This window comes from Hyaena hyaena, unplaced genomic scaffold (assembly GCF_003009895.1).
Source record: "Hyaena hyaena isolate Hyena2069 unplaced genomic scaffold, ASM300989v1 scaffold_539, whole genome shotgun sequence".
Taxonomy (NCBI): domain Eukaryota; kingdom Metazoa; phylum Chordata; class Mammalia; order Carnivora; family Hyaenidae; genus Hyaena; species Hyaena hyaena.
Genome location: NW_024081169.1, coordinates 331191 through 357438, shown reverse-complemented (window position 1 = coordinate 357438; position 26248 = coordinate 331191). Strand labels below are relative to the sequence as shown.

Here is a 26248-nt window from a genome sequence, read left to right as displayed (position 1 = left end):
TCTCATTATTTTCTTTTTCTTTCTCTCCCACTGGCCTCTAGTCATGGTGCTTCCCCTAAAATATGTTTGCCATATGTGGGGAATTTTACAGAGCCTCTCCTCTGAAAGGTGTGTGTGTGTGTGTGTGTGTGTGTGTGTGTGTGTGTGAGAGAGAGAGAGAGAGAGAGAGAGAGACAGAGAGACAGAGACAGAGAGAGAGAGAAAGAGAGAGAGAGAGAGAGCAGGCAATCCCACTTGTGTGTGTGCTTGGCAGAGGTTTCCATCCCAATGCCAAAGTCAATGGTCTTTTATTTCCCACAGCCTGAGTGCACATCCAATCTGATTCCCACAGCTGTCTCTGGGGGGCACCTCTCCACATCTTTAGTTGTTACTTTCCTTGCAAACTAATCACCCTACAGATGGAAGATAAAAGCTGGAGTTCATAGCTTCAGGCGCTGGCTTTCTGCCAAAGCTAGGAGAAGAGGACGGTGTCGGCCAGCAGACATCAGGTTACAGAGAGCCTCCAGGACCGTCCAGGGAAGACTTGAGGGAGAAGAGGGGACTCTACAGCTTTGGAATGTGGCTTCCGTCTCTAATTAGAGCTATGTTTTGTCTTCCAGGAAACTAAAATCAATAATAATCATCATCATCATCATCATAAAAGATAGTAAATAATAACCAGGTCTCACATGTATCCTGGTTCATTGTATACAAACAAAAGGTGTACCTGACCCACTGTCCCTCAACTCAGAGGTATGAGACCCCCAACACCTAAACTTGAACAGACAGTCGCATGTTTTCACTTAACCCAGTAATTTTGGAAACCTACTTGATAATACATATTTATAGTTGTTGAACTCACAGAGTTGTTAGGCTACCAACAACAGGTGCAACATACAACTCAGAAAGGAAGTAGGGACCCCTGGCTGGCTTAGTCGATAGAGCACACAACCCTTGATCTTGGGGTTGTGAGTTCAAGCCCCACGTTGGGTGTGGAGATTACTTATACACATGAAATACATTTTTTAACAAAGAAAGGAAGCAAACAAACATCCATATAGATTAATGGGAGTTGAGGAAGCAGTTTGTAAAATTGCTATTACCTCCAACATTTCTAGGGAGAGAGACAAAAGATCTGAATGGCTCGTGGTATAAATACTAGAGAGAAGTTAGGAAAATTGTACAACCAAGCTATTCATGCATTTCTTTCTTTAAGAAGTTTCCACTGGTACCACTTCCTTGCCTGGAGCTATACTCTGTGTGACATGATGAGCAAGCTACCGTAGTTTTGCCGCCTCCATCCAGACCACAGGATTAAGTCGTATCTTAATGATGCTTTCAAGAGGAGTACTATTTTACTATCATAGCAATAGTGGAAAAAGTACAGGCTTTGCAGCCAGATATAGTTAGGCTGAATTTTACTGTGACCTCTTTTTGTTGTCACATGCTGGGCAAGTTCTCTGAACCCCTCTTTTAATGTCTATAACAAGGGATATTTAAATCATATGACATATCCTACCTGGTAAATGCTAACTTTCTTGCCCTACCCCACTACACACAATACTGCTCCCACCCAGGCTTCTTGATATTGTGAAGATTTAAGGGTGGTGTGGCATTGGAAAGTGCAGATCAAATTAATGACAGGTGCCTATCGTCATACTCAATAATAAAATATTTACTGAAAAGTTTATTGTTGAAGGTTTTCAGGGAGTTTCTTAAGAAATAGTTCAGGGGTAGGGCGCCTGGGTGGTTCAGTCGATTGAGTGTCCGACTTCGGCTCAAGTCATGATCTCATGGTTCATGGGTTCAAGCCCCGTGTCGGGCTTTGTGCTGACAGCTCAGAGCCTGGAGCCTGCTTTGGATTCAGTATCTCCCTCTCTCTCTGGCCCTCCTTAGCTTGTGCTCTGTCTCTCTCAAAAATAAATAAAATTAAAAAAAAAAAAAGAAACAAAGAAGTAGTTCAGGGGTGCCTGGGTGGGTCAGTCAGGTAAGCATCCAACTTCAGCTCAGATCATGGTCTCATAGTTGGTGAGTTTGAACCCCATGTTGGGCTCTTCACTCTCACCACAGAGCCTGCTTCGGATCATCTGTCTCCCCCTCTTTCTGTCCCTCCCCTGCTCACATTCTTTCTCTCAAAAATAAATAAGCATTAAAAAAAAAAATAGTTCAGGGGCACCTGGGTGGCTCAGTCGGTTAAGCATCCAACTTCAGCTCAGGTCATTATCTCATAGTTTGTGAGTTCAAGCCCTGCATCCGGCTCTTTGCTGACAGCTCAGAGCCTGGAGCCTGCTTCGGATTCTGTGTCTCCCCCTCTCTCTCCCGCTGCCCTGCTCATGCTCTGTCTCTCTTTGTCTCTCAATAATAAATAAACTTAAAAAAATAGTTCAGATATTCAGAAAAGCAGGAAGATGAATGGTTGCTTTTTGAAATACTAACTTTCAGGCTTACTGTTTTTTTGTTTCTTAAGAAATAAAACATTACGAGTGTAGTAAAAACGTTCTATTTAGTTCTCTCTAATCCTGTTCCACTTGCTGCCTCCTCAGAGGTAACCACTGTATTGAATTTGATATTCATTATTCCAGTGTATGTGATTATATTTTTATTGCATAGGATTTAGCCATAACAGTCCATTTTTTAAATTTTTGCATGTTTTCAAACTTTGTATAGATGGTAGCATGCACATATCTTCCTGCATCTCTATTTTTTAGAAATTTTTAATGTTTATTTTTGAGAGAGAGACACACACAGACAGAAAGATGGAGCATGGGGGGCAGGGGGATCAGAGAGAGAGGGAGACAGAATCTGAAGCAGGCTCCAGGCTCTGAGCTGTTAGGATAGAGCCTGACATGGGAATTGAACTCACAGACTGCAAGATCATGACCTGAGCCAAAGTTGGACACTTAATTGACTGAGCCACCCAGGCGCCCCTTTTTTTTTTTTTAAATTTTTTTAATGTTTACCTGCATCTCTATTTTTGTGTGCAGCATTACTTGGCTAAGATTTGTTCATTTGACTGCTGTTTGATATTTCACTGTCTGGCTTGATCACAATTTATCCATTTCCCCAGTAAAAAATGTTTAGATTTTTTTCCTCCAGTTTTTTGTTATTGCAAACAATACTATAGCATACTTGTTTATGCTTTGTGTGTACGCCTGAAAAAATTTTCCAGGTGTACTTCCCTAAAGTGGAATCATGACGATACATGATCTAAGTCGTCAGCCTTACTGGATGTAGCCAGATTGCGCTCCAACTTGGCGTTCCAGTGTATGTTCCCACCAATAGAAGAGAAAGTAAGAGCTCACTCCCTGCCTCCCATGTGAGTACCCAGTGGAAAGGCAGCTGCCTGCACACCATGAAAAGAGCTCTCACCAGAACCTGCCCCTGCTGGCATCCTGGGTTTGGACTTCTAGCCTCCAGCAATGTGAGACAATAAATTCCTGTTGTTGAAGCTTCCCAGTCTGCGGTACCTTGTTCTAGCAGCCCAAGTGGATTAATGCAGAGCTACTTGGCCATGACCATGAGTGGAAGGCTTGTGCTTGGGTAGGAAATTCACTATTGTTAATATGTCCGTTCTCTCCAGTTGGATCCATAGATTCATTACAATCCTAATTGAAATGTTGTAGACACTGACAAATTGAATTTGAAATGTATATGGCAATACAGAGTACTCTGAAAACCCAAAACAGTTTTGAAAAAGACAACACAGTCAGAGGACTTCTATCATCTTTCTTTAAAGCTTACTATAAAGGTACCATAATCAGGTGAGTGTGGTCTTTGTACACGAATGGACTAATAGATCAATGTAAAGGAATAAGGAATCCAGAAGTATATCTACATCCAGAAGCCAAATGTTCTCAACAAAAGTGTCAAACCATTTCTATGGGGGAAAGGATAGTCTTTTCGGCAAATGCTTTTAGGTATCCTCATGGGGGGAGGGGAACGGACCTTGGCTCTTATCTCACACTGTTCACAACAAATCAACTTAAAACCACCATAGACCTAAATGTAAAAGTGAAAACTGTAAAACTTCCAGAGGAAATCATGGGGGGAAATCTTTCAGACCTTGAGGGTAGGGAAAGACTTCTTAGAAAGGACAAGAAAAACATTTAGTGTAAAAGAAAATGTTGAAATTTGTTTGACTTCCTGAAAAGATAAAGCTTCTATTTTGGTTTTTTGGTTTTTTTTTAATTTTTGCTTTAGAGAGTGTGTGAGCAGGGGAGAGGGGCAGAGGGAGAGAGAGAATCCCAAGCAGGCTCCACGCTCAGCACGGAGCCAGGTAAGGGGCTTGATGCAGGGCCGGATCCCATGACCCCGAGCCGAAATCAAGAGTCAGGTGTTCAAGCAACTGAGCCACCCAAGTGCCCCCAAAGCTTCTATTTTTTGAAAGACACCATTAAGAAAATGAAAAGGTAAGCCATAAAGTAGGAGAAAATATTTTTATTTATTTATTTTTTTCTGTATTGTTTTTTTTCCATTTTATTGTTTTATTTATTTATTTTTTTTTACAAATAGTTTATTGTCAAATTAGTTTCCACATAACACTCAGTGCTTATCCCCACAAGTGTCCTCCTCCATGCCCATCCCTCCTCCCCCCCACATCCATCAGTCCTCAGTTTTTGTCAGCATTCAAGAGTCTCTCATGGTTTGCCTCTCTCCCTTTCCCCCACCATTTCCGCCCTTCTTCTCCCCCTTGTTCCTCCATCAAGTTCCTCCTAATCCTCCTGTACGTGCAAACATATGGTATTTGTCCTTCTCTGCCTGACTTATTTCGCTCAGCATAACACCCTCAAGGTCCATCCATGTTGCTACACATGGCCAGATTTCATTGTTTCTCATTGCCATGTAGTATTCCATGGCATAGATAAACCACATCTTCTTGATCCATTCATCTGTTGATGGACACTTAGGCTCTTTCCATGTTTTAGCCATTGTTGAGAGTGCTGCTATGAACATTGGGGTCCATGTGCTCCTATGCCTCAGCATTTCTGTATCCCTTGGGTAAATTCCTAGCAGTGCTATTGCTGGGTCATAGGGGAGTTCTATTGTTAATTTTTTGAGGAATCTCCATATTGTTTTCCAGAGGGGCTGCACCAGTTTACATTCCCACCAACAGTGTAGGAGGGTGCCCGTGTCTCCACATCCTCGCCAGCATCTAGAGTCCTCTGATTTGTTCATTTTAGCCACTCTGACTGGCGTGAGGTGGTATCTCAGTGTGGTTTTGATTTGTATTTCCCTGATGAGGAGGGATGCTGAGCATCGTTTCATGTGTCTGTTGGCCATCTGGATGTCCTCTTTGGAGAAGTGTCTGTTTGTATCTTCTGCCCAGGAGAAAATATTTTTAATACACACATTTGACAAACTCTGTGTCAAATGTATACAGGACTCTTAGTAAGACAGCCTAATTTTGTAATCGGACACTGTATTTGGACAAACATTTCACAAATGAAGAAGTAAGCAATACCATGGTTGTCAGAGAAATGCAAAATAAAACCACAGGGATATACCATTTCACCCAGTTGATTGACTAAAATTAAACATACTGGGGTGCCTGGGTGGTTCAGTCAGTTAAGTGTCCGACTTCAGCTCAGGTCATGATCTTGCGGTTTGTGGGTTCGAGCCCCACATCGGGTTCTGTGCTGACAGCTCAGAGCCTAGAGCCTGCTTCAGATTCTGTGTCTCCCTGTCTCTCTGCCCCTCCCCTAGTCACACTCTGTCTCTCACACAGAAAAAAAGAAAGAAAGAAAGAGAAAGAAGGAAGGAAGGAAGGAAGGAAGGAAGGAAGGAAAGAAAGAAAAGAAAAAAAGAAAGAAAGAAAGAAAGAAAGAAAGAAAGAAAGAAAGAAAGAAAGAAAGAAAGAAAGAAAGAAAAAGAAATTTTAAAAATAAATAATTAAATTAAACATACTGGCAATACTACATTTCAGTAAGGTGATAAAGCAGCTCTCACACATTGCCTGCAAGAGTATAAAATGGCAATTTCTTATGAAATTAAACATATGTTTACCAAGTGCCCCTGTAACTTTAGTCCTGGATATTTACCCAAGAGAAATGAAAACATTGCCTACAAAATGACTTGTACAAAAATGTTCATAATATTTAATGAAAATAGCACCCCAAAATCCCAAGCACCTATCAACGGGTAAATAGATAAACAATTGTAGGGGTGCCTGGGTGCCTCAGTCAGGTAAGCATCCGACTTCAGCTCAGGTCATGATATCACAGTTGTGGGTTTGATCCCTGCATTGGGTTCTGTGATGACAGCTCAGAACCTGGAGCCTGTTTCAGATTCTGTGTCTCCCTCTCTCTCTGCCCTTACCCCACTTGTTCCCTGTCTCTCTCTGTCTCCAAAACAAATAAAACAAACAAAATAAATAAATAGATAAACAATTGTAGAATATTCAGTTCATGGAATACTATTCAACAATGAAGAGGAGTATATCACATCATGGAGGAGTCTCAGAACTATTATGTTGATAGAAGCCAAGCACAGAAGAGTTCCTAATTTATAATTCCATTTGTATGCTATTCTAGAACAGGCAGATCCAATCCATAATAACAGAAAACAGGTCAGTGGCTTCCAGGAGCAGGGGTGAGGGATTTCCTCTGGAAGGGCATGAGGGAACTTTCCGGGGGGGACATTGAAACGTTCTGTGTCTTGATGGGTGTGATGGTTATACACGTGTGTAGATTTGTCAGCGCTCATTGGACCAAACAGCTAAAATAGGTATATCTTACTGTTTATAAATTATGCCCCATCAAAGTTGATTTAACATTAAAAGAATTTTTTTGAAATAAGTAGGCACTCAGGATGTTGTTATATAAGTGAAAAGAAAAAAAAAAGAGTACCATGGAGTTGTGTACGAACACTACAGGTATTTCAAGGTAGCTGTTTTTAACATTTAAAATGGTGCAGACAGGGGCGCCTGGGTGGCTTAGTCGGTTAAGCGTCCGACTTTCGCTTAGGTCATGATCTCGCGGTTCATGGGTTCGAGCCCCGCGTCGGGCTCTGTGCTGACTGCCAGCTCAGAGCCTGGAGCCTGTTTCGGTCTGTGACTCCCTCTCTCTCTGACCCTCCCCTGCTCACGCTGTCTCTCTCTCTCTCTCCTAGAAATTAAAAAAAAAAAAAACATTAAAAAATAAATAAATAAAATGGTGCAGATAGGACATGAAAATGTCATCTGACCTTTGAGTCATCCATTCACGGTGAAACGAAGAAGCAACCTGTTCACAAGTTTAGTAAGGAAACGAATTATTTGATTTGTTGAGGTAACATGTTCCCTGTACTTCACATGGTACAGATTGTAAACCAGCCGGAAGCACTGTGAAACCAAGTGTTGCAACTATTGATGCCCTCCAGGGAAAGTGAAAGAGAGCAATGTGCTTGTTAGGACAGTGCTTTCAATTAGATTGAGGGTATATTTTTAAAAATTTTTTAACGTTTATTTCTTTTTAAGAGAGACAGAGACAGAGTGCGAGCTGGAGGGGGGCAGAGAGAAAGGGAAACACAGAAACCAAAGCAGGCTCCAGACTCAGAGCTGTCAGCACAGAGCCCAATGCAGGACTCGAACCCACGAACAGCGAGATCATGACCTAAGCGAAAGTCGGACGCCTAACCGACTAAGCCACCCAGGCGCCCCTAAGATTTTATTTTTTAAGTAATCTCTACACCCAATGTGGGGCTCAGAGATACAACCCCGAAAGCGAGAGTTGCATATTTTACCGACTTAGCCACCCAGGCGCCCCTAAGATTTTATTTTTTAAGTAATCTCTACACCCAATGTGGGGCTCAAACTTACAACCCCGAGATCAAGAGTTGCATATTCCACCGACTGAGCCAGCCAGGCGCCCCTAAGATTTTATTTTTTAATTAATCTCTACACCCAATGTGGGGCTCAAACTTACAACCCCGAGATCAAGAGTTGCATATTCCACCGACTGAGCCAGCCAGGCGCCCCTACGAATATATTTTCTACTTCGTTAAGTCAAAGGATTACGAACACGACTGAGTGTGTTTTTAATGACGTGCACCGTGACCTCTTACCTCTTATTCTTGTACTTCTTTACTTCTCTCAGTCACTGATATAACCACTTCTTTCTTTTAGAATTTTTCTCTGGACTCTAATGATAGGGCAGCAATGTGTTTTTCTTCTACTCCTCTGATAGTTCATTTGTTTCATTTACTGACTCTTCTTGAATCCCCAGAAGTTCTGTCCTGAGATAAAGTCTTACCTCCTTCCATAACTTTCAGCCATTTTCTCTCCGTCTTTGCTGCGGGCCCCTACCTTTCTTCTAGACTTCTAGTTAATTCTAGACTTGCACTTCTAGCTACCTTCTAGACCTCTCTATCTAGATTATCTTTCCCAAATCTCAACTTCAACATATCTGAAGCCAGGGCTTTCCTTTTTACCTCTGACCAGTCCCTCCTCCTGATTTTTAAAAATAATTTGAGGTGAGATTCATGTCACATAAAATTAGCCATTTTTTCCTAACTTGAAAAATAGGTTTAATCTGTATGTTTTTCTTTACACAGTATTTTTTTAAAAAAAATAGTGGCAAAATACACATCACATAAAATTTATCATCTTAATCATTTTTAAGTGTACCATTCAAAAATGTTAAATATAGTTCCATTGTTGTGTAACCAATCTCCAGAACTTTGCATCTTAGAAAAGTAAAGCTCTGTACCCATTAAACAACACCTTCCCATGCCCCTCCTCTTCCAGTCCCTGACCACCAACTTTCTACCTTCTGTCTCTAAGTTTGACTACTCTAGGTAATTTGTATAAGTAAAATCAGACAGTATTTGTGTTTTGTGACTGTCTTGTTTCACTTAGCATAATGTCCTCAAGGCTCATCTATGTTATAACATGTGTCAGAAATGCTTTTGTTTTTAAGGCTGAATAATATTCTGTTGTATGCATATGCCTTATTTTGTTTATCCATTTATCTGCCAAAGGACATTTGGTTGCTTTCCCCTTTTGGCTCTTGTGAACAAGGCCACTGTGAATATGGGGACACAGATATTTGAGACCCTGCTCTGAAGTTTTTGTATCTATACCCAGAAGTGGTATTGCTGGATATTATGATAATACTCTGTAATTTTTTAAGGACCGCCTTACTGTTTTCCATAGCAGTTGGACCATTTTGCATTCCCACCAATGGCGTACAGGGTTCCAATTTCTCTGTCCTCACCAGCTGTTGTTATTTTTGGGCTTTGTTTGTTTGTTTGTTTGTTTGTTTTTAATTTTTTTTAATGTTTTATTTATTTCCAGGAGAGAGAGAGAGACAACGTAAGCAGGGGAGGGTCAGAGAGAGAGGGAGTCACAGACTCTGAAACAGGCTCCATACAGGCTCTGAGCTGGCAGTCAGCACAGAGCCCGACGCGGGGCTCAAACCCACGAAGAGCGAGATCATGACCTAAGCGAAAGTCGGACGCTTAACTGACTAAGCCACCCAGGCGCCCCTGTTTATTTGTTTTTGATAGCAGCCATCTGATGGATATGAGGCGATACCTCATTGTGGTTTTAATGTAGATGTCTATAATGATTAGTGATATTGACCATCTTTCCATATGCTTGTTGGCCATTTGTGTATCTTCATTGGAAGAAATGTCTATTCACATCCTGTGCCCATTTTCTTAAATCAGACTGTTTGTTGAGTTGTAGGACTTACGTTCTCCCATTTGGTAGGTTGCCTTTACACTTTGATTGTATTCTTGATTTTAAAAAAAAGGTTTTAATTTTAATGTACTCCAAAAAAACCTCTGTTAATTTATTGGACCTAAATGCCCAGGGCTATTGCATATGCCCACATAGAAATTTAAAATAGAAGCTACTAAAAACGGATTTTTAAAATTTTTAAAAAGTTTTTATGTATTCATTTTGAGAGAGAATCCCAAACAGGCTGCACTATCAGCACAGAGCCGGATGCAGGGCTCAAACTCATAAATTGTGAGATCATGACCTGAGCCAAAACCAAGAGTCAGATACTTACCCAGCTGAGCCACCCCGGCACCCCAAAAATGGATTTTATTTAAAAAATAAGCAAATTGGGGCGCCTGGGTGGCTTAGTCGGTTAAGCGTCCGACTTTCGCTTAGGTCATGATCTCGCGGTTCGTGGGTTCGAGCCCCGCGTCGGGCTCTGTGCTGACTGCCAGCTCGGAGCCTGGAGCCTGTTTCAGTCTGTGACTCCCTCTCTCTCTGACCCTCCCCTGCTCACGCTGTCTCTCTCTCTCTCTCTCCTAGAAATAAATAAAACATTAAAAAAAATATTTAAAAAAAATAAATAAAAATAAAAATAAAATAAAAAATAAGCAAACTGTCTGCCATCGATTTCTGTACAGGATAGCTAACTCTTATCCTTCCTCAAGGTAGCTAATTTTGGGAGTTGCTTGTGGTAGATTGTTATTGTTTTAATTATGTTCATTTCCTGTAAGAACAGGGATCAGCCAACTTTTTCTGTAAAGGCACCGATAGTAAATATTTTAGGCTTTGCAAGCCACATGCAGTCTCTGTCACCCCTGCCACCACCACCACCTCTTCTCCTTTTCCTCCTCCTGTTTTGCCTTCTCCTTCTCTCTCTCTCTTACTCTCTTTTTTATTTGACTACCCTTTAGTTATTTTTGAGAGAGAGAGACCAGGGAAGGGGCAGAGGAAGAGGGAGAGGGAGACAGAGAATCCCAAGCAGGCTCTGTGCTGTCAGCCAGAGCCTGATGCAGGGCTCGATCCCACAAATTGTGAAATCACCACCTGAGCCAAAGTCAAGAGCTGAACGCTTAACCTACTGAGCCACCCAGGTGCCCCTATGTGACTACCTTTTAAAAATGTAAAAAACATTCTTATCCCATGGACTGAACAAACACAGTCCAAAGGTCAAAGGCCTGTGAGCAGTAGTTTGCTAGTAGTGTGAGGATTATGTGTCCCCATCCGTTGCCATGTGTGACTACGAGTGCATCCTATAAGGGATCCCTATAAGGCATTCCTACCCCACTGATGCTGGACTCCTCCACATTACTTTCTTTAGCCAGAAAAAGTGAGTGGGCATTGTGTACATGATGCCTAAACAGAACCTTTAAAAACAAATCCCAGTTTGTTCTAACTTTGCTGCTCTTTTCCTCTAACTTGAGAATAGCATGTTCCAGATAGGGAGTACTCCTTCAGTTTGGGTCTCGGAATGAGAAGGTGTATATGGTAGAGCTATAGCCAGCCTGCAGCTACCAGTATACAATGTGTATGAGAAAGAAACCATTGCTATAACCCATTTGTATTGGGGGTTGTTTGTTACTCAGCATAGCTGAGAAATAGCTGACTAATATAATGCAATAGATTTTTTTAAATACCTATGTACAGGGGCACCTGGGTGGCTCAGTCTGTTAAGCATCTGACTTCAGCACAGGTCATGATCTCACAGTTTGTGGGTTCAAGCCCAGTGTCGGGCTCTGTGCTGACAGCTCAGAACCTGGAGCCTGCTTCAGATTCTGTGTCTCCCTCTCTCTCTGCTCCTCCCCCATTCATGCTCTGTATCTCTTTGTCTCAAAAATAAATAAAACATTAAAAAAATTCTAAAAAATAAAATACATATGTACACACATACATACATATACATAATAAGAAATACAATTTAGATGGGGATGACTTTTAACTCAACCACAGGCTGATAGAAGCTATTTATTTAGCTTTGGAAATATTGGACTAAAAAAAAAGTATAGAAAAAATCCAAATGTGTACACATAAATACTGACCATTGAAGAAAATGAGTGAGAGTTTATCATTGATAGCATAATTATTTTAATTAAGATCAGATCCCCAAACAAGGTTCTGCTAAGGGGATTTGCCATGGGGATGATAAGAGTCCAGTAAAAATAACTCAACATGAAATTGTTGGTTTTGAGAAGATATGATAATTGGGAATTTGTGAGTCTGAATGGTCTTCCAAGGGTTCTAACCAAAATTTATAGGACCTGATTCCTGGGAAGATAACGTTTGTATGGGAAATGGTAAAATCCTGAGGGACACTGACGGTATTTTAGACATTTGATCCAGTATTTACTGAATCAGCTAATTGCCTGAATGGCTTGGATTGCTATCTAGCAGCTAGAGCCTTGGGAATCATGGTATTCTAAATTTCTTTTTATTAATTAGATATTTTTAGAGAGAGGCGCCTGGGTGGCTCAGTCAATTAAGCGGTGGACTTGAGCTTAGGTCATGATCTCGCGGTTCGTGAGTTCGAGCCCCATGTCAGGCTCTAAGCTGACAGTATGGAGCCTGCTTGGGATTCTTTCTCTCTTCCTCCCTCTCTCTGCCCCTCCCTCCTCCTCTCTCTCTCAGTCCCTCCCCCACTCATGATCTCTTTCTCTCTCTCTCAAAAATAAAATAAACTTCAAAAAAAATAAAGTGTAAATCTAATGGCTTTTAGTATATCTCCAGAGGTGTGCATCCATCACCACCATCAATTTTAGAACATGTTGTTGCTCTAGAAAGAAACCCTGTGTGCATTGCGCTCTCTACCTACTCCCTGGCAAACCGTACCTACCTTGTCTTCTGTGGATTTGCCTTTTCTGAACATTTCATACAAACAGAATCATATGACGTGTGTTATTTTGTGATTGGTTTCTTCCATTGAGCATAATGTTTTCAATGTTTATCCATGTTTTAGCATTATCAGTACTTCATTTGTTTTTGTTATTGAATAATACTCCACATTTTGTTCATTCATCAGTCAACAGACATTTGGGTTGTTTCCACTTTTTAACTATTGTGAGTAATGCCGCCATGAACATTTGTGTCAAGTTTTTTGTATGGATTTATGTTTTCAGTTATCTTGGTGTACACCTACGAGTGAAATTGCTAGTCCCAGGGTAAGTCTATATCTAACATTCTGAGGGACTCTTAAACTGTTTTGAAAGTGGCTGTGTGACTTTCAACGAGGATCCCACCTACAACGTATAGGGATTTCAAGTTCTCCATTTCCTTCCAAAACTTGTTATTGTCAGTCTTTTTTAATTTTAGCTATTCTAGTGATTGTGAAGTGGTATTGCAATGTGGTTTTGATTTATCATTTCTTTTTTTTTAATGTTCAGAGTGGTTTTTTTCTTAAATAGTTTATTGTCAAGTTGGTTTCCATATAACACCCAGTGCTCATCCCAACAAGGGCCTCCTCCATGCCCATCACCCCTCTCCCCCTCTCCCCCACCCCCCTCCCTCACCTCCATCGGCTCTCAGTCTGTTCTCAGCATTCAAGAGTTTCATGGTTTGNATCTCCACCTCTAACCACTGTGGCTTCTCCTTTGTGTGAACAGGTTATATGTATTTTCCAAAAAAACTTTACAGCCTGGTGTTTCTGCCTTATATTTCCCTATATCAGTAAATATTTTCTGTTGTTCATGACTCTTTGTTTTCTGCCTTACGCTGTAAAGATTGTGCGTTCTTTCCTTTTATCTATCCCAGTGATTCAGAAGGTGTGCTTTCTGTTTTAAATTCCAGTAGCCATCATCGTCAACAAAGACCACCCAGTGAGAAGAAATACATTTATTCAGAGCTTGCTACAGCAAGGGCAGCGGCCACGGTCATTTCCATTTCCTGTTTCACGGAGACTTGAAGGCAGGCAGGGGGTGAAAAAAAGGAAGATTCAAGGATGCTCTGATTTGAGCATACCTCCACAGGAAAGCTGGAGGCTGGCTAACTGGAAAGGGTCATTTTATTTAGCTTGGGGAGTATATTTGACTTTCCCTGGCTGGTCATGAGTCAGAGGAAGCGAGGACAAAGAATCGGGTCATTGCACTCATTAACTGGGTCCTGACCATTCCAGGCCAGTTGCTGCACATGTTGTCATTGGCTTCCTGGGCTGGTTTCTCCAGAGATTTGTATCAAGTTTTGTGGTCGTATCTTCTCTGACCATTGTCCATTTGTATACCAGTGTTTCACTTTGGAAAAGTATTGAGTCTTTTGTTAATCATTCCTAGTACAAAATGATTATCATGTGGTACAAGGAGTTATCAATCACACTTTTAGACCCTCGGTTCAATACTCAGACTCCCTTTTGATTTTGTCAACCTGGGATTTTCAAGGAAGATTGTTATTATAAATGGATCGACTTTAGAGTACATTATTTTCTATTGCGATCTGTAACCTAAATTTAGGCTTTATGTTTTTAGTGTTTACAGCAAGTCTTTATACCTCAGCACCTCTGCTTTTGAGTCCTTGTGTCCTTAGATTAGATTCAGAATTTTCTCTAGTCCTTTACATGCCTACCTGAGAATTTCTTTCTGTTCAACCTGCCTCATCTGTAAAAGGGATTAGGTACAATAACAATGCATAAAATATGCTTAGCAAAATGTATGACATGTGGGAAGTGTTCAGTTGTGATTAGCCACTCACTGTTTTGCCCTCCTCCTCATTATTACATTTCACACATAGAAGACAGCGTGGCTAGGTTTTCCATACCTCTTTCTCTCAACCCTTATAAACATGGTTCCATTGTTATATTATTAACCCGATTCTTCTTATTTTTGTTTTCTGATTGTGACATAAGGATTTTTTATTTAACTTCATAATTCAGAGTTTTTCCTAAGTTGTGTGTTGTCATGAGTCTCCAGAGATTTTTCCTGAAATATGTTGTGCCTCTCCAACATGCGTACTACGTCTTGTTCGCCTACTTGTGTCTTTTCGACTCCGTAAAGTTCCCTTCGTATTTAGGTTGTGGTTCTGTTCAGACTGGCCTGCTGTCATCCATCAGAGGACCGTCCTCACACCCGCCATTTGCCTGGCACATTTTCTCTCCTTTTCCTCCTGACCGAGTTCCGGGAGAACTTCACGTTGCTCACCCAGGTCCTGATATGAACTGTACTTAGGATAGCACTGACGCTTCTGTTTTGTTTGGTTTTCTTTATTTCATGAATTCACTTTCTTTTCATTTTATTGGTTTTCTGTCACCACCCATGTTTTTCTCCATTTTGTGGCTTCCTGCCTTTATTTTGTGGCAGCCATGCCTTTCTGAGTCCCATTGAGGGAACCAAGCAGTTTTCTTTTTTTTTTAATGTTTATTTATTTTTGAGAGAGAGTAAGAGAGCACAGAAGTGGGGGAGGGGCAGAGAGAGAAAGAGAGAGAGAATCCCAAGCAGGCTCTGCACTGTCAGTACAGACCCTGACATGGGGCTCGATTTCATGAACCTTAAGATAACGACTTGAGCCGAAATCAAGAGTTGGATCCTCCACCAACCAGCGCCACCCGGGCATCCCAAGCAGTTTTCTTTAAAATACAAAACAGGGGCATCTGGGTGGCTCAGTCGGTTAAGCCTCTGACTTCGGCTCAGGTCATGATCTCATGGTTCGTGGTTCCGAGCCCTACATCGGGCTCTGTGCTGACAGCTCAGAACCTGGAGCCTGCTTCAGATTCTGTATCGCCCTCTCTCTTTGACCCTCCCCAGCTTACACTATCTCTCTCTTTCTCAGAAATAAATAAAACATTAAAAATTAAAAAAATAAAATACAAAACAAAACCATCTGTTTCTTGTAAATGTTCATTTTTCAAATGTCTGATCTTCCTCTGGATCTAAAGGGTAAAAAGTTCCCCTTCCCTTGTTCCACAGTACTTTCCACGGTCGCATATTGGGCTCTTTTACTTGTTTGTTTGATTTTTATGTGCTGGGTTGTATTGGAACAAGAGAATCTTTCAAATAATGTCTGCCAGTCTACGAAAGGCCCTTGTGTGCACCTTCTGCCTCCTTGGCTGCTAGTTGAATTCCCCGCCCGGAATTCAACAGCATGCCCAATTGCACATGCCGGTCAGCTAGATTAGCGCTGCTGGCCTGAGACAGAGCTTTCTCCTACTACCTGTCTGGCCGTTTCACTCTCTGAATGGAGGCATTACTTAAAAAAGAGCGGCTCTGGCTGACACCGCTCCCATGTCGTATCCTGCTTCAGTCTCTCCCCCTCTGCACTTGCCTTTCACATTCAACTTGAGTTGAATGTAACTTGAGTCCTTCCTCAGCCAGTGTGTTCTGTGTCGTGGGTCCAGTAGTGGCCAAGACAATCCCCTGCCCTCATGGACTCTCGTCCCCGTTCTGGTGAGGACGTGATGCGCCATACTGCCTCCTGCTGCCTCCATGGCTCTTCTGGGTACCTCCTCTGGTCATGACTGAATGTCTGAAGAATCAGGTGGATGAGGAGAAAAGGGTCAGTGCCACCTTGGCTGCCATGGAGGGATGTCTGCCATCATCCTGGGCAGGACAGGTGTCCAGCAAAGGGGGGACATTCGCTCTGACTCTACACAGCAACATCTTAACCTCTTTTCCATGTGCTGCTGTTGATCTTCACAGTTCATGAGAAGTCTTCTCAAATCCCATCTTTAGTTGTAACTCTGGCTGCTAGTTTTAAGTTATTTATATTTTGTTTGCCTTGATGGGTATTTTAATAAGAAATTGAGATAGATTATGTTGGTTTACAGTGCCATCCTGGAATGCTGACGGCCCAATGTTGAGTTGGGTAGTGAATGTGGGATATTTAGTGCCCATGTCTAGCAGGAAGGCAGAGATACTGTCCTAACCCTTCAGACACACAGCAGAGCTAGAGACAGAGCCCCAGAATCATCAGAGGAGAAGCGATGTGTCAATCCCCAGGTGAAAGTTGATAAGCTTTCCAGTGTTGGGGAGAACCAGTGAGCCAAGATGATGTTTTTAGAAATATCAACTTTAAGTCTACATCTATACCACCCTGAACATGCCCGATCTCATTTGATCTCAGAAGCTAAGCAGGGATGGGCCTGGTTACTACTTGGATGGGAGAAATATCAACATTTAGGGGATTAAAGGGGGAAACTAAGCCACACATTGATTGCTCTCCGTTTAATCTGTTTCTTATTTCTCTCCTGCGAAAATTTATACATAAATAGATAGTCATCAGGTCTTGATTACACACTTTGCCAAATGGATGACCCTGGCCTTGTTTTTCCCTCACAAACTTCCCCTCGTTGAGGCCAGTCTAGGGAGAAATGGGAATTAGAATCAGGTAATGGGTAAACCTCTGGTTGCATAGGCAATGGTCTTAGACACCCTTCTAAAATACCATGTACCATTTTAGAATTATTCCCTACTAGCTACCATTATCTGAAGGCTTACCAGACTTCAGGCAACTCTGCTAAGTACTATATGTGCGTTGTCTCATTTCATCTCCGCAATAGTATGGGGTGAATATTATTACTCCCATTTACAGTAAGAAAGCTGCCAATGATAGAAATCCTATGATTTAGGGGCGCCTGGGTGGCTCAGACAGTTAAGCGTCCGACTTCGGCTCAGGTCATGATCTCGCGGTTTGTGAGTTCGAGCCCCGTGTCGGGCTTTGGGCTGACAGCTTGGACCTGGAGCTTGCTTTGAATTCTGTGTCTCCCTCTCTCTCTCTGCCCTCCCCTGCTCATGCTCTGTCTCTCTGTCTCTCAAAAAATAAATAAATGTTAAAAATTTAAAAAAAAAGAAATGCTATGATTTACCCAAAGACACAGAAAATGAGAGTGGCAGAGTCAGGATTTGAAGCTGGCCTATACTCGTTTTTTTTTTCTTCTTAAATAGTTTATTGTCAAGTTGGTTTCCATATAACACCCAGTGCTCATCCCAACAAGTGCCCTCCTCACCTTCACCCCCCTTCCCCTCTCCCCCACTCCCATCAGCCCTCAGTTTGTTCTCAGCGTTCAAGAGTCTCTCATGATTTGCCTCCCTCCCTCTCCCCAACTATGTTTCCCCTTCTTCTCCCACATTGTCCTCCGTTAACTTCCTCCTAATCCACCTATGTGTGCAAATATATGGTATTTGTCCTTCTCTGCCTGACTTATTTCGCTCAGCACAACACCCTCTAGTTCCATCCATTGCTACACATGGCCAGATTTCATTCTTTCTCATTGCCATGTAGTATTCCCTTGTATAAATATACCACATCTTCTTGATCCATTCATCAATTGATGGACACTTAGGCTCTTTCCATGTTTTGGCTCTTGTGGAGAGTGCTGCTGTGAATATTGGGGTCCATGTGCCCCTATGCATCAGCACTCCTGTATCCCTTGGGTAAATTCCTAGCAGTTCTACTGCTGGATCATAGGGGAGTTCTATTGTTAATTTTTTGAGGAACCTCCACACTGTTTTCCGGAGGTGCTGCACCAGTTTACATGTCCACCAACAGTGTAGGAGGGTGCCTGTCTCTCTACATCCTCGCCAGCACCTATAGTTTCCTGATTTGTTCATTTTAGCCACTCTGACTGGCGTGAGGTGGGTGGTGTCTCAGTGTGATTTTGATTTGTATTTCCCTGATGAGGAGGGACACTGAGCATCATTTCATGTGTTTGTTGGCCATCTGGATGTCCTCTTTGGAGAAGTGTCTCTTCATGTCTTCTGCCCATTTCTTCACTGGATTACTTGTTTTCCGGGTGTGGAGTTTGATGAGTTCCTTATAGATATTGGATACTAGCCCTTTATCAGACATGTCATTTGCAACTATCTTTTCCCATTCTGTCAGTTGCCTATTAGTTTTATTGATTGTTTATTTTATTGATTGTTTATTGATTGTGCAGAAGCTTTTTATCTTGATGAGGCCCCAGTAGTTCATTTTTGCTCTTGATTCCCTTGCCTTTAGGAGGGTGTCAAGTAAGAAATTGATGCGGTGGAGGTCAAGGAGGTATTTTCCTGCTTTCTCTTCCAGGGTTTTGATGGTTTCCTGTCTCACATTCAGGTCCTTTATCCATTTTGAGTTTATTTTTGTGTGTGGTGTGAGAAACTGCTCTAGTTTCATTCTTCTGCACGTTGCTGTCCAGTTCTCCGAGCACCGTCTGTTAAAGAGACTGTTTTTTTCCATTGGATACTCTTTCCCGCTTTGTCAAAGATTAGTTGGCCATATATTTGTGGGTCGAATTCTGAGTTCTTTATTCTATTCCATTGGTCTATGTGTCTGTTTTTGTGCCAATACCATACTGTCTTGATGATGACAGCTTTGTAGTAGAGGCTAAAGTCTGGGATTGTGATGCCTCCAGTTTTGGTTTTCTTATCTCTTGTTAGTTTTAAAAGCTTGTTATGCATTCTGCACCTGTGAGTACTGCGGCATTAAAGAAGGCTCTTTGACTGTCCAGGGCCTGTGTGTTCAGGAAGTGTTCTTTGAATGGTGTCTCTTGGTCTCTCTTGTTGAGACTTTGGTTATTTTATTTCCCTACTCGTGGTGGTATTTGGGACTCTCCACCATATGTAATTTGGCTTGCTTCTTGCGGTAGCTGTGAGGAACTGGCTCATGCAATGATGAAGTTGATGATCTCCCATCTGGAAGCTGAATATCTAGGAAAGCTGGTGGTATAATGCAGTCTGAATCTGGGTCTGAGAACCAAGACATGATGATTTAAATCTCAGTCCGAGAACCAGAGATGAGATGAGTTGTTCCCCTGATACAGGCAAGCAGGAACTAAAAAAAAAAAAAAAATTTATTTATAATTTCTGATGACTAATGAAATTGAACACCTTTTCCTATGCTTATTGGCTATTTATCCTCTTAGAAGGAATATCTTTTCAAACCCTTTGCTCATTTTTTAATTGGATTTGTCTTTTATTATGAGTTACATTTTTTAATATATTCAGGATACAGTTCCCTTATCAGATGTATGATTTACAAATATCTTCCCCATTTTGTGAATCGTCTTTTGCTTTCTTGCTGGTGTCCTTTGAAACACAAAAGTTATTAATTTTGATGAAGTCCAGTTTGTTGATTATTTTTTCTTTTGTTGCTTATGCTTTTGGTGTCATAGCTAACAAATCACTGCTTAACCCAAGGCCATGGAGATTTACTCCTATGGTTTTTTTTTTTTTTTTCTAAGCATATTATAGTTTTGGCTGTTACACTTAGGTCTGTGATCCATTTTGAGTTGATTTTTATAGATAGTGAGAGGTTAGGGTCCAGTATCATTCTTGTGCATGTAAACATTGCATGTGGATAGTCACTTATCCCACCACTATTTGTTGAAAGACTGTTCTTTGCCCCATTGAATTGTCTTGGTACCCTTGGTGAAAATCAATGGACTGTAGATGTGTGGATTTATTTCTAGGCTCTCAATTCTGTTAGTCTATATATTCTATCCTTACACCAGTACCGCACTGTTAAATTACTGTAGTATAACATTGACGAGTGTTTGGATATTAAACCAAGCTTGCATTTCTGGAACAAATCCCACTTGATCATGTTGCATAGTTGTATATGTTGCTATATTTGGTTCATTAGTATTTTGTTAAGGATTCTTGCATCTGTATTCGTAAAAGTCTATAGTCGTCTTTTGTCATGATGCCTTTGCCCGGCTTTCGTATCAAGATATTACTGGCCTCCTGGAATGAGGAGGGAAGCTCACCCTCCTTTCTTTTTTTCTCTTCTGGAAGAGATTATGAAGAATTGGTATTTATTGTTTTAATGTTTGTAAGAATTCTCTGGTTAAATCCCGCACACACTTAGGGTTCATTTTTGTCATTACTGCTTGTGTGTTGACTTTTCTGCAGTAATTCTGTGAAGTCTGTCTTCACTGCCACGTCTGGCCACCGCAGTCTTTGTTGGGTCAGCTTAGTGTTCAGGTAAAAACTGAACAGACCTTTCCAAATGCCTTGATCCTGTATTTTGGACCCTTTGCTGAGGGGTTCGTACAAGTCCTCAAGGTGAGGCAGAGGTGAAAGATTAGGGTCTCTTCTGGACATGTGCATAGCCCTGCACACATGCGTGTATCTTTTTAGATGCTCACGGATATGTCAGATCTTTCCAAAGTACCCCATGGACGTATCATTTCCCAGATTTTTCCTTTAAATGTTTAACCAGCCCCTTGTTTTCCCCTCCTGGTATCAGCACCTCAGGCGGCTGCAATATTAAATCATTGCTGCTGATTATTTCTCGAAAGTATCCTAAGGATATGGTTTTTTTTCCCACTGAGTGGGCTCTAAGTGAGGTCAGATAACAGCAAGCCCTGCCCATGAGGTTTTCCCACAGAGCAGTCAGATAGCTCAAGCAGTGACCGTTGTGTGCAGATGAGAATTGACTTTTCGAGAAGTTCCAAACCCCGTCCAGTGGCTGCTAGGCTACTGGTTTTCAGAGCTGCCACAGACATGAGACAAGAATGAGGGGAATAGGGGGAGTTCAAATGCCGCACAGCTGTTTTTCCCGAGATTCAGATATTTTTCTTAAGTAAGCACTCTTCCCATTATGGCAAGCCTCTGGTTGCTTTTCCAGAATTCTATAATAATTGACTTTGACAATCTGCTAGTGTTCTCATCACTTTTATGGAAGAGCAGACCTCAGAGGGTATTACTCTGCCATCCAAAAAGTTCTTCCATCTTGTTTTAAACACCAAAAATTGTAAGCAATCCAAACGTCCACCTACGTCGGATAGATAAATCATGGTATATTCATACGATGGAATACCACGGCAATGAGGATGAATGAACATTGCATTCGACAACATGAATGAATTTCATAAATGTAATATTGAGTGAAACACTGCAGATTTTAATTTCATCTTATTCAAGAACAAATGTAGATTTGCTAGCCTTTTATCTACTTTCACAAACTGAACATGCCCATGAGCTTGTACCAAGAATGTTCTTCCTGCCCCTTTCCAAATAGCCTGTTTTTAAAACTTGGTATCATTTGAATTATTTAGTATATGCTTTTTGGTGTCTGGCTTCTTTCACTCAACATTATGTTTATGAAATTCATTCATGTTGTCGAATGCAATTGTTCATTCATCCTCGTATTATATCCTTGCCATACTGGTATTATTTGACTTGTTTGTTTTAATCATTCTGATGAATACATGTAGGGTCATATTATGACTTTAATTTGAACTTAATGCATTTGGCCCATTCTTACGGTTTTATCTACTTTTTTCTAATCAATTTGTAGAAATCCTTTACATATTCTGTATACCAATATATTCTGTGTAGGTTTACAAATATCTCCTTCCACTCTGTGACTTGCCTTTTCCTCCTTTTTAAAAAAAGTTTATTTATTTATTTTTGAGAGAGAGAGAAAGTACAAGTGACGGAGGGGCAGAGAGAGAGAGAGGGAGAGGGAAAGAATCCCAAGCAGGCTCCACACTGTCAGTGCAGAGCCTGACGCAGGGTTCAAACTCACATGAGAGCATGACCTGAGCCTAAATCAAGAGTTGGACCAAATGAGCCACCCAGGTACCCCTTGCCTTTTCCATCTTTAAATGGTAGTGTTTGATAAAGAGGAGTTATTAAACTCGATGTAATTTAATTTTTCAATGTTTTTTGCTTTATGTTTAATACTTATTGGATCCCGTTAAGACTTTTTACTGCCTAAAGGAAATCAAATGCAATCAACTGTTTAATTTATTTCTGCAAAATTTTAAGAAAACCTATGATTTGTGCAGAATATTTTAGTCTACCTTGAAGAACAGCAGTGATTTCCCAAAAGTGTATTTTATGAACGATTGTTCTCTTTCATTCACAAAAGCATCCACAAAACATCAAGCCTTAGGATTTTTTGTTCTTTCGTATCAAATCCAGCAATTCTGTTGAGTATATTTCTCATCCCATTTGTTTCTACTCACCCATTTTCTATTTTCAGAGATAACAGAGCCTATTAGATGTGAAATTCTCTAACTTTCTACTCTCCACTCCTATCCCATAAAATAGATTCTCATCTTTTATTTCCCCTCCTCCTGCTTCAGAGGAATACATTTCATAGAGAACAGGTCCATCCCACCTTAAGAAACAAAGGAAAATTTTTATTCTCTAACCCCTACTAGGTATTCCCATCTCTCTCCTTCCTTAAAGAAGGAATATCTTACATATGTGATAAAATTGCACAGACCTAAATATACACACACAATGAGTGCATGTACTATTGGTGAGATCTAAATAGGGTAGGTGGATTGTATCCAATTCAATTTCCTGGTTGTGATATTGTAGTTTAGTTATGCAAGATGTTGCCAGTGGGGGAAATTGGGTGAAGATATATTGGGTTGCACTGTATTATTTTTTAAAGCTATATATGAATCTACAATTATCTTAAACTAGAAAGTTCAAACAAAAGCCTTTCTGAAACTTATCCGTAAGAGTAACTACCATTTATTGAGTGCTTGCTGTGTGCTAGGTACTGTTTTAAGCACTGTCAGGCAGATACTATTGCTAACTTCAGTTTATAAATGACAGAACAGGCACAGAGTGATGAAGTCACTTACACAGGGTCACCCAGCTCATACGCGGCAGAGCTTAGCATGCAGACCTGGGCAGCCTCATTGCAAAGGTACAGCTCTTGCTGCTCTGCTACACTTCTTGTGCACCTGCCTTCCTATCCCGCCACCTTGTCACACTTCGATCCACCCCTCTGTAATTTAGCTTCATTCCCAGTCACTCGGCTGAAACTGCTTTGCCTGGATCACCAAGTCTGCTAAAGCAAGTGGATTATTTTGAGCCCTTACCTTGCTTCCTGCATCCTTTGAGATTGTTGATGCATTCAGCCAGTATTTATGGAGCACAGGGTACCAGACTCTGCTTTACTGCTACAGCCCAAGGATGGATGTATCTTTACTTGTTACAATTCAGGGATCAGAATTTTCAGTCCCTGCTGACTTGCCTGTGGGTGGTCAGTAAGCCACCTTCCGTGTCCCATGCTGTTATTTTTCTGTGGCGAAAACAGACCAGATTGTTATTTTGTTTGTTTCACAATGTTTTGTGGGAATTACTGTATTTAGATACCATTTTTACTTCTCCCCAGACAGAAATGTGAACCTTTCCAAGCAGTTGTCATGAATATGGTTAAATTAAGAGAGACAGATCCTGAAGGAGATTGCCCCTTCTTATATAATGATATATTATAAATGATAATGAAAATTGTCTTTGACTTTTTACCTCCCTTTTTCTATATAAGAATAATTTAGATTAATTATTCTTATGTCCCCTTATATGGAAATATCAGGAAGATCTCTGCATAATATTAAGTAGGTTTCATTCTATATGTTCAAATAAAAAAGTTACTCCAAGAAAAATACTCGATTTCATGAAGACGTTGTGGTAGCTTTTTGTATATCACCAAAACTGAGCATTTAAGGCCATGTTGAAGGAAGGGAGCTGTCTTGTCTTTTTCTACATATACATGGTTATTTTTTGTATTTTCATTCCTTTCCCTAATTCAGTAAAGAAGAAAAAATTTTTTCTTCTACTTCTTTATGCCAAAAAAACAACTCTTGTTTTATTAGTTCTAATGGAATGTGTTTTGCTTGATGATTGGAAGCAACTATAATCTTCTTGCCTCCATCCAGGAATACTGTTTTTGTCTCTTAGCTGTTTGTTTACAGCTGCAGTTAGCAGTTTGTAGGGACAGTGCTGTTCTCAATGAAACCCAAATGCCTCTTGGAAGAAAGACGATGGATTCAGCCCAGTGACTTGCAAAACTTGAAAAGCAATCCCTTGTCAAACATGTGAAAAACAACCCTTCCCTCTCCCAGACTAAAGGAAAGAAATGAGAAACTATCTTGCACCAGATGGTGACTCCTTGCTAGTAAAATAGGTCTGGGCTGCCTCGGCTCCATTCCTTCATATTCCCTTCGCAAAACCCACAAAAAACGCATTTGGGGCCACTTTTCAGAGCTGGCAACGGTCTCTGTTTTTTAAGGAAATCATATGGACACCAAAGAAAAGCCACAACGGATGAAGGGCTCGGAATCCCCCCGAGTCCAGAAATGGGATACTTAGCCCTTAAATTCTCGGTCATCAGTTAGAACCTGGCCTGGACCCAGGAATCATCCTATCTGTTGCCAGGTTTGGTTACTTGATTAAATTTAGTTAAAACAAATTGAGAAAAGGTTATATTTTCTTGTTGACTAGACCTTTTTAAAAAGAAGATGGAGGAGGAAGGCAAGGAGGAGGAGAGGACAAAAATGGAAACTGTAAAAAAAAAAAAAACTAAAAAAAAACTAAAAAAAATCTTTGGAATGATGAAGTGATCCCTAAATTTCAAATTATTCTAAAAGATTGAATCTTTTAGATTCAATCACTAATTTTGAGGCGAGTACCTTTTTCTCCTAATACTATTTACATGTAAGTTATTATAGTTGCTTTCATATATTTATATGTTATTTAAAGAGGGTTTGAGGGTGTGTGTGTGTTAATTACCTTGGCTTTTTAAAGATGGAAGGATGCTTCAGAACATAATGATACCCTTTCATTGACGTCATTGAAGCAGAGTCTGGCCAGCCACTTGTTAGGGATGCTGTGAAGATTTAAACACTAGAATAGTCATTGTATTGGTTAGTTTTAAAATTTTCTTGGGGCGCCTGGGTGGCTCAGTCACTTGAGCATCTGACTTCGGCTCAGGTCATGATGTCGTGGTTCATGAGTTTGAGCCCCACCTCGGGCTCTGTGCTGACAGCTCAGAGCCTGGATCATGCTTCAGATTCTCTGTCTCCCTCTCTCTGCACCTCCCCTGTTGTACTCTGTCTCTCTCTGTCTCAAAAATAAGTAAATGTTAAAAAAAATTTTTTTTCTTCTTCATCATCTATTATCCTGTGCATTATGAATCAGCCTCCTTTGCCTGTCATTTTTAAAATTACCTTGATTTGGGGTATTTTCAGTCGCTTGAGGCAATGCCTGTTTGGTTTTGCCTTAGATGCAAGGAAATGTTGACCACTTTCGCTGATGTTCTGTTTTATTTCTCTAGGTGTCTGAACACACACAGTTGAGTTGGATCCTTACCTGCCTGGTCAGACTGCCCCGGTTACAGCATTTACACCAGTGGAAGGTAAACACCAGTGATCTGGTTAATAAATAAGACGGAGGTCCAAGTTCCCAGTATAGCTATTTTTTTTCTCCTGTTTATTTTTGTGTTCGGCTCTGGGAATCCTCAGTATACTGGCCTCCCTGGTCTGTCACTCCCTAGTGGCTAGAACAGCATTTTAACCTCTATGCCTCAGGGTCCTAAATAGAAAGTAAGAGGGTGATCCAAAATTTTAACTTAAAAACAAGATGGGGGCACCTGGGAGGCTCAGTCGGTTTAGTGTCTGACTTTGGCTCGGGTCATGATCTCATTGTTGGTGAGTTCAAGCCCCACGCTGGGCTCAGTGCTGACAGCTCAGAGCCTGGAGCCTGCTTCGGATTCTGTGTGTGTCTCTCTTTTTCTGGCCCCCTCCCTGCTTGCACTCTGTCTCTCTCTGTCTCTCAAAAATAAATAAACATTAAAAAAAATTAATAACATAAAAAAGGATAAAAATATCCAACTTATTAACTATTTGATAACATCTGTGTAGGTTGA

General features: G+C 40.9%; 1 protein-coding gene across 1 annotated transcript in view; it reads left to right on the top strand.

The window, feature by feature from the left end:
- The window catches only part of WARS2 (tryptophanyl tRNA synthetase 2, mitochondrial), a 112266-nt gene that overhangs the window by 54752 nt on the left and 31266 nt on the right, over positions 1–26248 (top strand). The window contains exon 3 of the mRNA XM_039255674.1: positions 25658–25738. Coding sequence (XP_039111605.1) covers positions 25658–25738 — 81 coding nt within the window. The remainder of the gene's footprint in view (positions 1–25657; positions 25739–26248) is intronic.